Source organism: Oncorhynchus gorbuscha, linkage group LG26, assembly GCF_021184085.1.
Source record: "Oncorhynchus gorbuscha isolate QuinsamMale2020 ecotype Even-year linkage group LG26, OgorEven_v1.0, whole genome shotgun sequence".
NCBI classification, from domain to species: Eukaryota; Metazoa; Chordata; class Actinopteri; order Salmoniformes; family Salmonidae; genus Oncorhynchus; species Oncorhynchus gorbuscha.
The window spans coordinates 36,963,547-36,980,783 of NC_060198.1; the positions used below are offsets into that span (position 1 = coordinate 36,963,547).

A 17,237-nucleotide genomic window follows, 5' to 3' on the forward strand; every position below is an offset into this window, starting at 1 on the left:
TCATGGCTCACATCAACACCATCACCCCAGACACCTTGGATCTACTCTAATTTGGATAACGCACCAACAGATCCACAGATGACAGAATCTCTATTGCACTCCACACTGCCCTTTCCCACCTGTGCAAGAGGAACACCTATGTGAGAATGCTGTTCATTGACTACAGCTTAGCATTCAAGACCATAGTGCCCTCCAAGCTCATTGCTAAGGACCCTGGGATTGAACCCCTCTCTCTGCAACTGGATCCTGGACTTCCTGACAGGCCTCCCCAGGCAGTGAGGGTAAGCAACAACACATCCACCATGCTGACCCTCAACACGGGGGCCCCTCAGGGATGCATCACTCCTGTACTCCCTGTTCACCCACGACTGTGTGGCTGCACACGGCTCCAACACCATCATTATGTTTTTGGTGACACAACGGTGGTAGGTTCTGATCACTGACAATGATGAGAACCTATAGGGAGGAGGTCAGAGACTTGGCAGCGTGGTGCCAGTAGAACAACCTCTCCTTCAATGTCAGCAAGACAAAGGAGCTTATTGTGGACTACAGGAAATGGAGGGCTGTGCATGCCCCCATTCACATCAACGGGGCTTGTAGTGGAGAATTTCAAGTTCCTCAGTGTCCACATAGCTAAGGATGTATCCTGGTTCACACACACCAACCCAGTCGTGATGAGAGCACGACAATACACCCCCCCCAGGAGGCTGAAAAGATTTGGCTTAGGTCCTCAGATCCTTAGAAAGTTCTAGACCTGCACCATTGAGAGCATCTTGACTGGCTGCATCACCACTTGGTATTGCAACTGCTTGGCACCCGACTATAAGGAGCTTCAGAGGGTAGTGCTTACAGGCCAGTACATCACTGGATCCGAGCTAGCTGCCATCCAGGACCACTATACCAGACGGTGTCCTTGGACGGTGTCCTTGGAAAGCCCTAAAATATGCCAAAGACTCAAGACATCCAAGTCATAGACTGTTCTCTCTGCTACCGCACTGAAAGCTGTGATGATGCACCAAGTTTGGAAACAACAGGATCCTGAATAGCTTCTACCCCCAAGCCATAAGATTGCTAAATAGTTAGTTAACCAGATTCCTACCCAGACTATTTAACTATCTACATTGAACTTTGACTTATCACATATGCTTCTGCTACTATATATTTATTATTACTTGTATTATTACGTGTTTTACTTTTCTATTATTTCACTTTTCTTTCTCTCTACGTTGTTGGGAAGGTTGTCCACACCTGTTTACGAAGCACTAATACGATTAAATGAAATGTGATATTCAAGGTTATAAATGCCTCTTTTCAGTGGGTTATATGAGTTCCACCTGTCTGAACTGCTGCAAGGTGTCATGGGTGTCTTAGAAAGACATCCGAACGAGCTCAGCCCTTTTAATTCTTAAACTGAGAATATTTTCACATTGTACAAAATTTTACAACATGATGTCACAATCAGAACGATTGGGAAGTGTTTCACGCAGGGAAGATTTTTACATGACACAAGGCACAAGGTACAGTTGAAGCCACAGTATTTAGAACAGTGTGTTGCTGTCAGATACACTAAATGTGTCATAATATAGAATAGAAAGCTGTATATTGTTAAATCTACTGTTGTCCCCGGGGAAGGTAGGTATGCCACTGCTTGAGCCATGGTGAGGTCAAATGACTTCTCTAGCTTTTCAAGGTGAGAGAATGTCTCGCAGCTCCTTCACTTCCCTTGTGGGGGTGTATTAGATTGACCATTCTGACTTTGCTACAGTGTATCTGTCCTTAATAAAATACAGAGCAAATCCCTCCCACACACACACACACACACACACACACACACACACACACACACACACACACACACACACACACACACACACACACACACACACACACACACACACACACACACACACACACACACACACACACACACACACACACACACACACACACACACACACACACACACACACACACACACACACACACACACACACACACACACACAAAGGTGAGGCATGCCAATGCCATTTTGGGAGTGAAAGTTTGCCACAGTAGGGGCAAATCACCCCATTTAGGAGCAGTCATGCTTGAAATTAAGCCTGCCGTGTTCATTTCCAATAGTAAAACATGACACTACCCGACAAAAATGCAAACTGTCCAAGTTGAGTTATTTGAATGCCAGACACGGGGTATGATTTTACTATAGGTCTTTGGGTTACTATGCAGGCCCACACTGCAATCAGATGAATTCCAGTCAGGTGAAGTGTACAAGGCTTGTGTTTGGGTGCTGTTTGGAGGCACACACAGGCATACCTCCATACAAGTGGCTTGACTAGTGCAATCTATTTTTGAGTGAGGTGCAGGCAAAGAGAATTGAATCCACTCTTGAGTGAAGACCCCTTTTTTGTTTTTGTAAGCCTTTATACAATTGACTGATAAAGCTCTAGTCTAAAGCAGTGACGGCTGACACTCTCTGCTCATTATCAAATCTACTGCAGAGGAACATTCTACCGTGCCTGTTTCCACCCGTTTGCAATTCCAACTAAATCAGTTGAGCAAACAAAAGCAAAATCGCTACTTTTATTTGCAGGTGTTTGTCTGTTTATTCACACTATTTATACAGTAGCAGTCTAAGCCTTTCTGCTGTTATAGCAAAGCCCCGCTAGAACAGCTGTGAGCACGAACACATTCAGAAGACCACAGGGCAAAGCATGTAAATCAACCACACAAACACTGTCATCCTTCATCTACATAGATCTATACAACTTAGCCTGGAAACTGTGCAATTAGGTTAATATGTTAACAAGATTGTGTCTACAGAATGCACATTATGGACAAACGTGTTGTGCTGTATGGACCAGATCTGGGTCAAATTCAACCATTCAACAAACTCAACTAGTTGGATAGTGTAAAAATAAGTTGCATTGAATTTTGAGGTGGATAACATGTCATCTTTTAGCTACCATTATCTCTACCTCTGCTTCTAACATGTCATTTACAGAACTGCTCTCCCTGTCTCCCCCTGCAATTACATTTCCTCTCCCACAGAGGCTGTCCATCTCCCTTTAAAAAGGCAATGTGTTCACAATATTCCCGTCTGCAGTGCAATCACAAAAAAATCGTATAATTTAGAGGCAGACATAATTCAGCTGAAAACCGTTTGATTGCAGGGGCCATTTTGTGTCTGACAGCCTCCTGAAACTTTGGCTCTAGCAAAGGGAAGCAATTACTCTGGCTGCTGACTAGGGCAATCTCACTGCATCTGAAGAACACTCCAACATTAGAAACCTAGCCACTCTGTAAAGTGGAATCCGGAGGAATTAATCAAGACCTGCAATTTACATGTTTACCTTGTATGCCTGACTAATGTCAGTGTGTGGGGGGTTTGATTTGTGTCTCCTTCGCTAAATAGAAAAACTTAGACTCTTTCACGGTCAGTCAGAGAACACCAGCTATTTCTGGAAATTGTAACGAGTGGCCAATTTCCTGGACTCCAATTCTTGGTGTTACGGTCATTAGCATAAGTGGTAGCTGCAGAATTGTGTTAATTTCCGAGAGCTCGAGAGATAAAAGTCTGGATAGGAGGCAGATAGCTGTCATTTTCATTCCAATGCCTCACTACCTCTTCCACAGGGTGTCATTTGGAAGCTTCTCCCTACTCAGCCATGCATTACGGACAGCAATGATATGGCTAAATCAGGTGTTTAAATATCCCTGTACATACTGCCTGCCTATCTGTAATCTCTCTGGGTGATTGTGGGATCACTGATATGGCTAAATCAGGTGTTTAAATATCCCTGTACATACTGCCTGCCTATCTGTAATCTCTCTGGGTGATTGTGGGATCACTGATATGGCTAAATCAGGTGTTTAAATATCCCTGTACATACTGCCTGCCTATCTGTAATCTCTCTGAGGTGATTGTGGGTCACTGATATGGCTAAATCAGGTGTTTAAATATCCCTGTACATACTGCCTGCCTATCTGTAATCTCTCTGGGTGATTGTGGGTCACTGATATGGCTATATCAGGTGTTTAAATATCCCTGTACATACTGCCTGCCTATCTGTAATCTCTCTGGGTGATTGTGGGTCACTGATATGGCTATATCAGGTGTTTAAATATCCCTGTACATACTGTCTGCCTATCCGTTATCTCTCTGAGGTGATTGTGGGTCACTGATATGGCTAAATAATCAACAACATCAATGGTTATTGAGAGTGAGTCACTCCTATGAGAGAGTCAGGTAATATTGTGGTGACAGACATCAGAATATGTGAATAACAGGTCGGGTCCACCCTCTGTTTTGAAACATTCATTTACAAACCCTTTATTTACAAATCTGCATGTGTTTTTCAGAGCCAGGTGGTTGGTGTAGAGAATTGTTTACAAAGGGAAATAAATTCAAATGTGTTTGTTTGCATTTTGGCAAGCAAATGATTGTTTTCATGACAATACCGTTTTTAGTGCGGAAAGTCTAAAGAGCTGAGATGCATTGCTTGTTTTATTGCTTTACGGCAACACAAACACCCTTTCTTTCATTTCCCTACTAATTGCACATAGAGCGAGTGGCAAACCAATGGCTGAATTAGGAACATTCTCTGACCCATTTCTGCACCTCCACCTATCAAACTTCTGATATCATTCCCCTTAAACCAGAGAGATCTAGTTGATGTGACTCGAGCTGGGAGCTCTGACGGCTGGGGCTCCCCATCGCTCTCTCACACACACCACATGGGAGATGGCACACAACATTTATGGAAGCGTCCAGGCCATTTCAGAGCATTAGAATTAACCCCTTAAGGCATTTCAGCTTTTTACAGCAAAATAGTATGTCAGCTGCTTTTAACAGGAACAGAGTATGTCAGCTGCTTTTTACAGCAACAGAGTATGTCAGCTGCTTTTTACAGCAACATAGTACTTCAGCTGCTTTTTACAGCAACATAGTACTTCAGCTGCTTTTTACAGCAACATAGTACTTCCGCTGCTTTTTACAGCAACATAGTACTTCCGCTGCTTTTTACAGCAACATAGTATTTCCGCTGCATTTTACAGCAACATAGTATTTCTGCTGCTTTTTACAGCAACATAGTACTTCAGCTGCGTTTTACAGCAACATAGTACTTCAGCTGCGTTTTACAGCAACATAGTACTTCAGCTGCGTTTTACAGCAACATAGTACTTCAGCTGCGTTTTACAGCAACATAGTACTTCAGCTGCGTTTTACAGCAACATAGTACTTCAGCTGCGTTTTACAGCATCATAGTACTAGAGCTGCGTTTTACAGCAACATAGTACTAGAGCTGCGTTTTACAGCAACATAGTACTAGAGCTGCGTTTTACAGCAACATAGTACTTCCGCTGCGTTTTACAGCAACATAGTACTTCCGCTGCGTTTTACAGCAACATAGTACTTCTGCTGCGTTTTACAGCAACATAGTACTTCCGCTGCTTTTTACAGCAACATAGTATTTCCGCTGCTTTTTACAGCAACATAGTACTTCAGCTGCGTTTTACAGCAACATAGTACTTCAGCTGCGTTTTACAGCATCATAGTACTAGAGCTGCGTTTTACAGCAACATAGTACTAGAGCTGCGTTTTACAGCATCATAGTACTAGAGCTGCGTTTTACAGCAACATAGTACTAGAGCTGCGTTTTACAGCAACATAGTACTTCCGCTGCGTTTTACAGCAACATAGTACTTCCGCGGCTTTTTATTGTGTCTTGTTCCCTTCATTGTTGTGGATATACAGTTTTACTATACATTGTCCAGTTCCCTATAATGTATTTATTTTCCAAGTCTGTTGTTATTCTCCGTGTCGATTGATAATATACCTTCCTCTCATATTGACAGTGGACATACATTACCAGTCACACCTACTCATTCAATGGGTTTTCTTTCTTTTTACTATTTTCTACATTGTAGAATAAATGTGAAGACATCAAACCTATGAAATAACACATGCCAAGAGTGTGCAAAGCTGTCATCAAGGCCAAGGGTGGCTACTTTGAAGAACCTCAAATATAAAATCAATTTTGATTTGTTTAACATTTTTTTGGTTACTACATGATTCCATATGTGCTATTTCATAGTTGTGATGCCTTTACTATTATACTACAATGTAGAAAATAGTAAAAATAAAGAAAAACCCTTGAATGAGTAGGTGTGTCCAAACTTTTGACTGGTACTGTACATACAGTGATTTAAGTTGTGTTGTGACATGTTTGCTGTATCTGAGCCGAGCTTCTCTGTGTGCAGGTTTCTTGGGGTCCCCCCTGGAAGAGGAAGCTGCCCCCTGACAGGACCTCTGCCCTTTGACCTCATCTACACGGACTACCATGGCCTGCAGCAGATGAGGCAGCACATGGGTCTCTCTCTGAGGAAGCACAAGTCAGTGGGTTTTTTCTATGTTTTCCTATACAGTTGCGGTCAAATATATTGGCACCCTTTACTTTACAATGCAGTGCAATTGAGCAGAATGTTCTGATTTCTCTTTTTTTCTCTTTTCAAAACTGGTTGAATGGCAATGTTTACCCTGTAGGCACCTGCAACATACCACAGTTGAGATAGATCACACAAAAATGAGAATCACTCGCCTCCAACAAAATTAATTAGAATATTTTATAATTTAGTCCAGGCCATTTATTTTTTTACTCAAAGAGAAGTTATAAATCAAAGAAATACATGTGTGAACACCAAAGGTTTTTTAAGAGTCTACTTATTTTAGACACTTTAGAAGACCGCAGCTGTATGTGTGTTTGTGGGTGTGTGCTTACTGTGAGTGTAGGCATGGAATGTACTATGCACCATATCACTGCCAAATATGAATTTATCTCTTCTGGAGGAGGAACAGACTTGTCCATGTGATGCGTAAGTTAAACTGTCTGTGTGTTTCTTTGTTGCTGGTTACTCATTGGCTTATTGGCCTGATGCCCTTATTGGCTGGTATTTGGTCAGCTGGTTTTGTCCCCTGTGAGTCACCATAGGCTTCCAGGGGGAATCTGCATAAGAGCAGCCCACACAGTGATCAATTGGGTAAATAATGAGTCCCAGATTGACTGAGAGAAATGCTAAGTAGCACAGTGGAGAAATGGCAGGTACAGGGGCAGCATTTTCGCTTTTGGATAAATAGCATGCCCAACTTCAACTTCCTGCTACTCATGCCAAGAATATAAGATATGCATATTATTAGTGGATTTGGATAGAAAACACTCTGAAGTTTCTAAAACTGTTTGAATCATGTCTGTGAGTATAACAGAACTTATGTAGCAGGCAAAACCTATTTTTTTTTAGGTCTCTGTCTGTTCAGTGAGTTGTCATTGGGAAACAATATTTCTTAGGCACTTGTTTGCAGTTCCTACTGTTTCCACTGGATGTCACCAGTCTTTGGAATTTGGTTGAGGTTTGAGGTTATTCCTTTGTGCAATGAAGAAGTATGGCCATCTAGGAACTGGGTAACACTGTTGAGAGTTGCGCAACACTTGAAAAGTAGCGTTGGTTTGTTGTCTTCCTGTATTGAACACAGATAGAGCCGTCTTCAATTTGATCGATTATTAACGTTTAAAAATAACTAAAGTTGTATTACAAAAGTAGTTTGTAGTTTTGGCAAAATTTACAGGTAACTTTTGAAATATTTTGTAGTGACGTTGCGCAAATTGGAAGCTGTTTTTTTCTGGATCAAACACTCCAAATAAATGGACATTTTGGATATATATAGATGGAATTAATCGAACAAAAGGACCAATTGTGATGTTTATGGGACATATTGGAGTGCCAACAAAATATTCTCGTCAAAGGTAAGGCATGATTTATATTTTATTTGTGTGTTTTGTGTAGATCCTGCAGGGTTGAAATATGCTACTCTCTTTGTTTACTGTTGTTCTATCATCAGATAATAGCTTCTTATGCTTTCGCCGAAAAGCCTTTTCTGACATGTTGGCTGGATTCACAACGAGTGTAGCTTTAATTTAGTATCTTACATGTTTGAATTAATGAAAGTTGGATTTTTATATAATTTTATTTGAATTTGCCGCGCTGCATTATCCCTGGTTTTTGGTCAAGTGGGACGCTTGCGTCCCCTATCCTAGAGAGATTTTAAAGCCCCTGAGTTATCTGTATATATTTTGAACTTTGCAATGTACAGGAAGTTGCCAGAGGCCTGCAAAGTGTCGACTAAGCAAGTAAAACATGTAATTATTGGTCCTAGTTATTGCAGGACAATTTTAAGTGATAGGATTGTAAAAGTGAAAATGATAATGATTCCATTTCTTGGTTGGAGAGAAACTAATATGTCTGGGGTGTGATAAATCTGTTCTGTTATATTATACTGTGGAGTAGTGTTCCAGTCTGTTTTGTCCCTAGCTGCATATTCAATTTCCTGTTCCACAATCTCCAGTTAGCTCATTATACACATGCATGCACTCAAACATCAACACACTTGCATGTGCACCCTAAAGTTCGGGGGGGGGCTTATAAGCTTATAAGCTCCTATAAGTTAAAGGTAGACATTAGTATGTCATAGATGCAGAAATAATACAGCATAGTGGTCAATTTCCACGACAACTAAGAGCTTTGAAGTGTGAGTCTCAACTTCTCTGTTTTTGTCCCGTTGCTACCACATGTGAAAAGTGTGAAGCGAACCTGTGCACATGCACAGATGCTTTGTGTGACTGTGTGAAAGCGAAGTCATGCATCTCGCTCATCGCAATATCTGCGATGCTGCTCGTGGCAACATAATTTCACTCAGTCTACGTTTAACTATCTAAGATAAGCCAAATACATTTTCTCCAGCTCAGGGCTCCAGCTATGCATTTGGTTGGCTAACTAAGTGGCTAGACTGCCAGATCAAACTTTGTGGTACAGAGCAAATCGAAACCCTCTGCACACACACACACACACACACACACACACACACACACACACACACACACACACACACACACACACACACACACACACACACACACACACACACACACACACACACACACACACACACACACACACACACACACACACACACACACACTAATATTATTATAGAGACCACATGAGGTTGGTGGCACCTTAACTGTGGAGGACGGGCTCGTGGTAATGACTGGAGCGCAATGAGTGAATGGTATGAAATGCATCAAACACGTGGTTAGCAGGTGTATGATGCCATTCCATCTGCTCCTTTTCCCGGCCATTATTATGAGCCGTTCTCCCCTCAGCAGCCTCCTGTGATAGACATGCAAACACAGCACAATATTTGTAGTGCACACACTGTTTGCGATCACACAATGAAGCTCCTAATGAAGATGACTGACCAGATGCCAATATGATTGTTTTCCTCATGGATCATTTGCATTACAGGCAGATATCTATGCAGCAATGGAATTATGTTTGAATAGATGGCACAGGAGAAATCCGATTATTTTGAGGTCCTATAAGACTCTTTTACAAGGCCCTCAGTCCCAGCCCAGGCAGTACATGCTGCTGAAATAATTCACCATGGATTCCCAATCGGTGTCAATCCAAGGTCACTTGATTAGCCGATGTGTATCAACTGTCCCAGTCTGGCAGGCTAATACTTTAATTTCCTCTGCAGGTCCCCAGACTGCTTAGAGATGCAGGACACTGATAAATCAACCAGTCTGGATATGCAGAGCTGATGAAGCTGGGAGATAAAACAATGCTCCGTGCTCGACACCCTCTCAGTATTCTCAAATGGCTTCCATTCCATATCCTTCCTTTTCCTTTCCATATCCTTCCTCTTCTTCCCCTATCCTTCCTCCTCCTTTCCATATCATTCCTCAACCTTTCCCTATCCTTTCCCTATCATTCCTCAACCTTTCCCTATCCTTTCCATATCATTCCTCAACCTTTCCTTATCCTTTCCCTATCCTTCCTCAACCTTTCCTTATCCTTCCCCTTCTTTCCCTATCCTTCCTCTTCCTTTCCCTATCCTTTTCCTTTCCATATCCTTCCTCTTCTTCCCCTATCCTTCCTCTTCTTTCCCTATCCTTCCTCAACCTTTCCTAATCCGTCCCCTTCATTTCCCTATCTGTCCTCTTCCTTTCCCTATCCGTCCTCTTCCTTTCCCTATCCGTCCTCTTCCTTTCCCTATCCGTCCTCTTCCTTTCCCTATCCGTCATCCTCCCTTCCCTATCCGTCCTCTTCCTTTCCCTATCCGTCCTCTTATTCCCCTATCCTTCCTCAACCTTTCCTAATCCGTCCCCTTCATTTCCCTATCTGTCCTCTTCCTTTCCCTATCCGTCCTCTTCCTTTCCCTATCCGTCCCCTTCCTTTCCCTATCCTTCCTCTTCCTTTCCCTATCCGTCCTCTTCCTTTCCCTATCCGTCCTCTTCCTTTCCCTATCCGTCATCTTCCTTTCCCTATCCTTCCGCTTCCTTTCCCTATCCTTCCGCTTCCTTTCCCTATCCTTCCGCTTCCTTTCCCGATCCTTCCCCTTCCTTTCCCTATCCTTCATTTCCTTTCCATATCCTTCCTCTTCCTTTCCATATCCTTCCTCGTCTTTCCCTATCCTTCCTCGTCTTTCCCTATCCTTCCTCAACCTTTCCTAATCCTTCCCCTTCCTTTCCCTATCCGTTCTCTTCCTTTCCCTATCCGTCCTCTTCCCTTCCCTATCCGTCCTCTTCCTTTCCCTATCCGTCCTCTTCCTTTCCCTATCCGTCCTCTTCCTTTCCCTATCCGTCCTCTTCCTTTCCCTATCCGTCCTCTTCCTTTCCCTATCCGTCCTCTTCCTTTCCCTATCCGTCATCTTCCTTTCCCTATCCGTCCTCTTCCTTTCCCTATCCGTCCTCTTCCTTTCCCTATCCGTCCTCTTCCTTTCCCTATCCGTCCTCTTCCCTTCCCTATCTGTCCTCTTCCCTATCTGTCCTCTTCCCTTCCCTATCTGTCCTCTTCCTTTCCCTATCTGTCCTCTTCCCTATCTGTCCTCTTCCTTTCCCTATCCGTCCTCTTCCCTTCCCTATCTGTCCTCTTCCCTATCCGTCCTCTTCCCTTCCCTATCTGTCCTCTTCCCTATCTGTCCTCTTCCTTTCCCTATCCGTCCTCTTCCCTTCCCTATCTGTCCTCTTCCCTATCCGTCCTCTTCATTTCCCTATCCTTCCGCTTCCTTTCCCTATCCTTCCGCTTCCTTTCCCTATCCTTCCGCTTCCTTTCCCTATCCTTCCGCTTCCTTTCCCTATCCTTCCGCTTCCTTTCCCTATCCTTCCGCTTCCTTTCCCTATCCGTCCTCTTCCTTTCCCTATCCGTCCTCTTCCCTTCCCTATCTGTCCTCTTCCCTATCTGTCCTCTTCCCTTCCCTATCTGTCCTCTTCCCTATCTGTCCTCTTCCTTTCCCTATCTGTCCTCTTCCCTATCTGTCCTCTTCCTTTCCCTATCCGTCCTCTTCCCTTCCCTATCTGTCCTCTTCCCTATCCGTCCTCTTCCCTTCCCTATCTGTCCTCTTCCCTATCTGTCCTCTTCCTTTCCCTATCCGTCCTCTTCCCTTCCCTATCTGTCCTCTTCCCTATCTGTCCTCTTCCTTTCCCTATCCGTCCTCTTCCCTTCCCTATCTGTCCTCTTCCCTATCTGTCCTCTTCCTTTCCCTATCCGTCCTCTTCCCTTCCCTATCTGTCCTCTTCCCTATCCGTCCTCTTCCTTTCCCTATCCGTCCTCTTCCCTTCCCTATCTGTCCTCTTCCCTATCCTTCCGCTTCCTTTCCCTATCCTTCCGCTTCCTTTCCCTATCCTTCCCCTTCCTTTCCCTATCCTTCCCCTTCCTTTCCATATCCTTCCTCTTCTTCCCCTATCCTTCCTCGTCTTTCCCTATCCTTCCTCAACCTTTCATAATCCTTCCCCTTCCTTTCCCTATCCGTCCTCTTCCTTTCCCTATCCGTCCTCTTCCTTTCCCTATCCGTCATCCTCCCTTCCGTATCCGTCCTCTTCCTTTCCCTATCCGTCCTCTTCCTTTCCCTATCCGTCCTCTTCCTTTCCCTATCCGTCCTCTTCCCTTCCCTATCTGTCCTCTTCCCTATCTGTCCTCTTCCCTATCCGTCCTCTTCCCTTCCCTATCTGTCCTCTTCCTTTCCCTATCCGTCCTCTTCCCTTCCCTATCCGTTCCCTTCCCTATCCGTCCTCTTCCTTTCCCTATCCGTCCTCTTCCCTTCCCTATCCGTTCCCTTCCCTATCCGTCCTCTTCCCTTCCCTATCCGTTCCCTTCCCTATCCGTCCTCTTCCCTTCCCTATCCATCCTCTTCCTTTCCCTATCCGTCCTCTTCCTTTCCGTATCCGTCCTCTTCCTTTCCCTATCCGTCCTCTTCCTTTCCCTATCCGTCCTCTTCCCTTCCCTATCCGTCCTCTTCCTTTCCCTATCCTTCCTATTTTCTTCCTTTTCATCTAATCTAAAGTAGGGAAGCGCATGCCCCACCCATCTGAGGATCTGTTTTTTTCAGCCATCTATTTCCTGTGTTTGATGGGTGCAAAATCCACTTTTCACTTAAATCTCCGTGGACTGATTGCTTTTTGTGACTCTTCATACCCTTGCCTGCACATGTCGTTTTCCCCCCGTTAACGTTACGACAACGGAAATGTTTGTAAAGACATGTCAAACACACCCCGCTAATGGTTGAAATGGGCTCAATGGGATACATTGGCTGTTAGTTGAATCGAGAAGAACACTAAAGCTTTTTCTGGAATTGAACGTATAGTCTCGACACTTACATCACAAGAAAGAGGATAACATTATTTTGATGGGTGTACATTTTTTGTGGCATTGAAAAAAGTTATAATTTAATACAGTTTAATGTTTACAAATGAGATGAAATGAAAGCAATTTCCGAAAATGAACTCTGATTATAGTGATTATGTCTGATCTCGCAAACAATGTAAAGTATGGTTAGATGGGTGTAATTGTGTTGATACCCTTTTATCCAAGGGTATCCTGCTATTTTGACACACTTGTTGAATTATGCAAGAGAATGTGACAACAACCGTTTTTAATGAGACAGTCAAGACAGAGCAGGTGAGAGCAGGTAGGGTAGACAGAGCAGGTGAGTGCAGGTAGGGTACACAGAGCATGTAGGGAAGACAGAGCAGGTGAGTGCAGGTAGGGTAGACAGAGCAGGTAGGGTAGACAGAGCAGGTAGGGTAGACAGAGCAGGTGAGTGCAGGTAGGGTAGACAGAGCAGGTAGGGTAGACAGAGCAGGTGAGTGCAGGTAGGGTACACAGAGCAGGTAGGGTAGACAGAGCAGGTGAGTGCAGGTAGGGTAAACAGAGCATGTAGGGTAGACAGAGCAGGTGAGTGCAGGTAGGTTAGACAGAGCAGGTAGGGTAGACAGAGCAGGTAGGGTAGACAAAGCAGGTGAGTGCAGGTAGGGTAGACAGAGCAGGTGAGTGCAGGTAGGGTAGACAGAGCAGGTAGGGTAGACGGATCAGGTGAGTGAGGATAGGGTAGACGGATCAGGTGAGTGAGGATAGGGTAGACAGAGCAGGTGAGTGCAGGTAGGGTAGACAGAGCAGGTAGGGTAGACAGAGCAGGTGAGTGCAGGTAGGGTGACAGCAGGTAGGGTAGACAGAGCAGGTGAGAGCAGGTAGGGTAGACCGAGCAGGTAGGGTAGACAGAGCAGGTAGGGTAGACAGAGCAGGTGAGTGCAGGTAGGGTAGACAGAGCAGGTAGGGTAGACAGAGCAGGTGAGTGCAGGTAGGGTACACAGAGCAGGTAGGGTAGACAGAGCAGGTGAGTGCAGGTAGGTTAGACAGAGCAGGTAGGGTAGACAGAGCAGGTAGGGTAGACAAAGCAGGTGAGTGCAGGTAGGGTAGACAGAGCAGGTGAGTGCAGGTAGGGTAGACAGAGCAGGTAGGGTAGACGGATCAGGTGAGTGAGGATAGGGTAGACGGATCAGGTGAGTGAGGATAGGGTAGACGGAGCAGGTGAGTGCAGGTAGGGTAGACAGAGCAGGTAGGGTAGACAGAGCAGGTGAGTGCAGGTAGGGTGACAGCAGGTAGGGTAGACAGAGCAGGTGAGAGCAGGTAGGGTAGACCGAGCAGGTGAGTGCAGGTAGGGTAGACAGAGCAGGTGAGTGCAGATAGGGTAGACAGAGCAGGTAGGGTAGACAGAGCAGGTGAGTGCAGGTAGGGTAGACAGAGCAGGTAGGGTAGACAGAGCAGGTAAGGTAGACAGAGCAGGTAAGGTAGACAGAGCAGGTAGGGTAGACAGAGCAGGTAAGGTAGACAGAACAGGTGAATGCAGATAGGGTAGACAGTGCAGGTAGGGTAGACGGAGCAGGTCAGTGCAGATAGGGTAGACAGAGCAGGTAGGGTAGACAGAGCAGGTGAGTGTAGGTAGGGTAGACAGAGCAGGTAGGGTAGACGGAGCAGGTGAATGCAGATAGGGTAGACAGTGCAGGTAGGGTAGACAGAGCAGGTCAATGCAGATAGGGTAGACAGTGCAGGTAGGGTAGACGGAGCAGGTCAGTGCAGATAGGGTAGACAGAGCAGGTAGGGTAGACAGAGCAGGTAAGGTAGACAGAACAGGTGAATGCAGATAGGGTAGACAGTGCAGGTAGGGTAGACAGAGCAGGTCAGTGCAGATAGGGTAGACAGAGCAGGTAGGGTAGACAGAGCAGGTAAGGTAGACAGAACAGGTAATGCAGATAGGGTAGACAGTGCAGGTAGGGTAGACAGAGCAGGTCAGTGCAGATAGGGTAGACAGAGCAGGTAGGGTAGACAGAGCAGGTAAGGTAGACAGAACAGGTGAATGCAGATAGGGTAGACAGTGCAGATAGGGTAGACAGTGCAGGTAGGGTAGACAGAGCAGGTCAGTGCAGATAGGGTAGACAGAGCAGGTAGGGTAGACAGAGCAGGTAAGGTAGACAGAACAGGTGAATGCAGATAGGGTAGACAGTGCAGGTAGGGTAGACAGAGCAGGTCAGTGCAGATAGGGTAGACAGAGCAGATAGGGTAGACAGAGCAGGTAGGGTAGACAGAGCAGGTAGGGTAGACAGAGCAGGTAGGGTAGACAGAGCAGGTGAGTGTAGGTAGGGTAGACATAGCAGGTGTTTGGTGGTTGCAGCCCTGTTCCTCACCTTTATGTTAATGTATTCATACACTAAAGAAAAATATAAACACGACATGTAAATTGTTGGTCCAATGTTTCATGAGCTCAAATAAAAGATCCCATACATTTTCAATATGCACAAAAAGCTTATTTCTCTGAAATGTTTTGCACAAATTTGTTTAAATCCCTGTTAGCATTTCTCCTTTGCAAATATACTCCAGCCGCCTGACAGGTATGGTATATCAAGAAGCTGATTAAATATCATGATCATTACACAGGCGCACCTTGTGCTAGGGACAATAAAAGGCCACTCTAAAATGTGCAGTTTTGTCACACAACACAATGCCAAAGGTGTCTCAAGTTTTGAGGGACCGTGCAATTGGCATGCTGACTGCAGGACTATCCACCAGAGCTGTTGCCAGATACATTTGTATGTTAATTTATCTACCATAAGCCACCTCCAACGCCATTTTTGAGAATTTGGCAATACATCCAACTGGCCTCACAACCTCAGACCACGTGTATGGCGTTATGAGAGCGAGCAGTTTGCTGATGTTAACATTGTGAACAGAGGGCCCCATGGTGGCGATGGGGGTATGGACAGGCATAAGCTACGGACAAAGAACACAATTGCGTTTTATTGATAGCAATCTGAATGGACAGAGATACCGTGACGAGATCCTGAGGCCCATTGTCATGCCATTCATCCACCTCTCATGTTTCAGCATGATAATGCACAGCCTCATGTCATAAGGATCTTTACACATTTCCTGGAAAATGTCCCAGTCCTTCAATGGTCTGCATACTCACCAGACATGTCACCCATTGAGCATGTTTGGGATGCTCTGGATCAACATATACAACAGCGTGTTCCAGTTCCCGCCGATATCCAGCAACTTCCCCCAACCGTTGAAGAGTAGTGGGACAACATTCCACAGGCCACAATCAACAGCCTGATCAACTCTATGTGAAGTAGATGTGTCACGCTGCATGAGGCAAATGGTGGTTTTCTGATCCACACCCCTACCTTTTTTTAAAGGTATATGTGACCAACAGATGTATATCTGTGTTCCCAGTCATGTGAAGTCCATAGATTAGGGCCTAATGAATGTATTTCTCTTGACTGATTTCTTTATATGAACTGTAACTCAGAAAAATCTTTGTAATTGCGTTTATATTTTTGTTCAGTGTGTATATATACAAATAGGCACATATATTTCTTTCTTTAACTCAAAATATGAGTACATTGTAAAAAAATGTATAGAAGTAAATTGAAAACCTGAATTCCCACCAAAATCCCTGAACTCGATTCATTATTTGTCCGTAAAATGTTTTATGTGCTATAATTCAGTCAATATCTGATGGATTATAAAAATGTTAAACGTTTGGAGTATGTTCATCCATTGTCCAACACGGGAGGTTGGTGGCACCTTAATAGGGGAGGATGACCACATGGTAAGGGCTGGAGCGGTTTCCAAAGTGTTTGATGCCATTCCATTTGCTCTGTTCAAAATGTCTCTCTTATTCGATCCTGTCAGGTACAGTAAGTGGTCATACACAAGGAAAGGAAGCCTTTTCCGACTATTAGGAAGCAGCCCCTCACACATTATGCCCCAGGAATGTCAGAGACCCATCAAAGAAGGGAGGTATCCTTGCGGTGTCTGGACATGGTTATATTGCTGTGAGTAAGAGCTCTCCATTTATCTCCCCTGTGGTGTGTAGTGGCCTAGCAGCGTGTGATTTAAAGTCAATTTCCCCCCACCTGGAGGGCAGGCTGAGCCCAGCACACTGAGGGAGAGGAGAGGCACTGTGACATCCATCACCTCTGACTGCTTTACGGTTAAAGTCTCCTGGGCTTGATTCCCATACCACTGCTTGTTAGACATGGGCTTTTACCAGATAAATATTCTATCATCGCAACAGGAGGCAATGTCTATCTATGTTCTGCTATTTTGACATACAGAACCCATTCTCCGATCTCTTTCCTCTGTCTCTCAGGTGCCACATCCGTGTGATTGACACATTTGGCACAGAGCCTGCATACAACCATGAGGACTACGCCACCCTGCACGGCTACAGGACCAACTGGGGCTACTGGAATCTCAACTGCAGGCAGTACATGACCATGTTCCGTGAGTGAACTCTGAGCATAATCTCTCTTCTGACACTGGATGTGAGGGGAATGGGGTTG

At 44.8% G+C, this 17,237-nt stretch overlaps 1 protein-coding gene across 4 annotated transcripts in view; it reads left to right on the forward strand.

Moving 5' to 3' along the window:
• The window catches only part of LOC124016156 (alpha-1,6-mannosylglycoprotein 6-beta-N-acetylglucosaminyltransferase B-like), a 111,858-nt gene that overhangs the window by 76,909 nt on the left and 17,712 nt on the right, over positions 1–17,237 (forward strand). For all 4 annotated transcript variants that reach the window (XM_046331692.1, XM_046331693.1, XM_046331694.1 and 1 more), the window contains 2 exons: positions 6,262–6,393; positions 17,045–17,178. In XM_046331692.1, the coding sequence (XP_046187648.1) occupies positions 6,262–6,393; positions 17,045–17,178 (266 nt within the window). The remainder of the gene's footprint in view (positions 1–6,261; positions 6,394–17,044; positions 17,179–17,237) is intronic.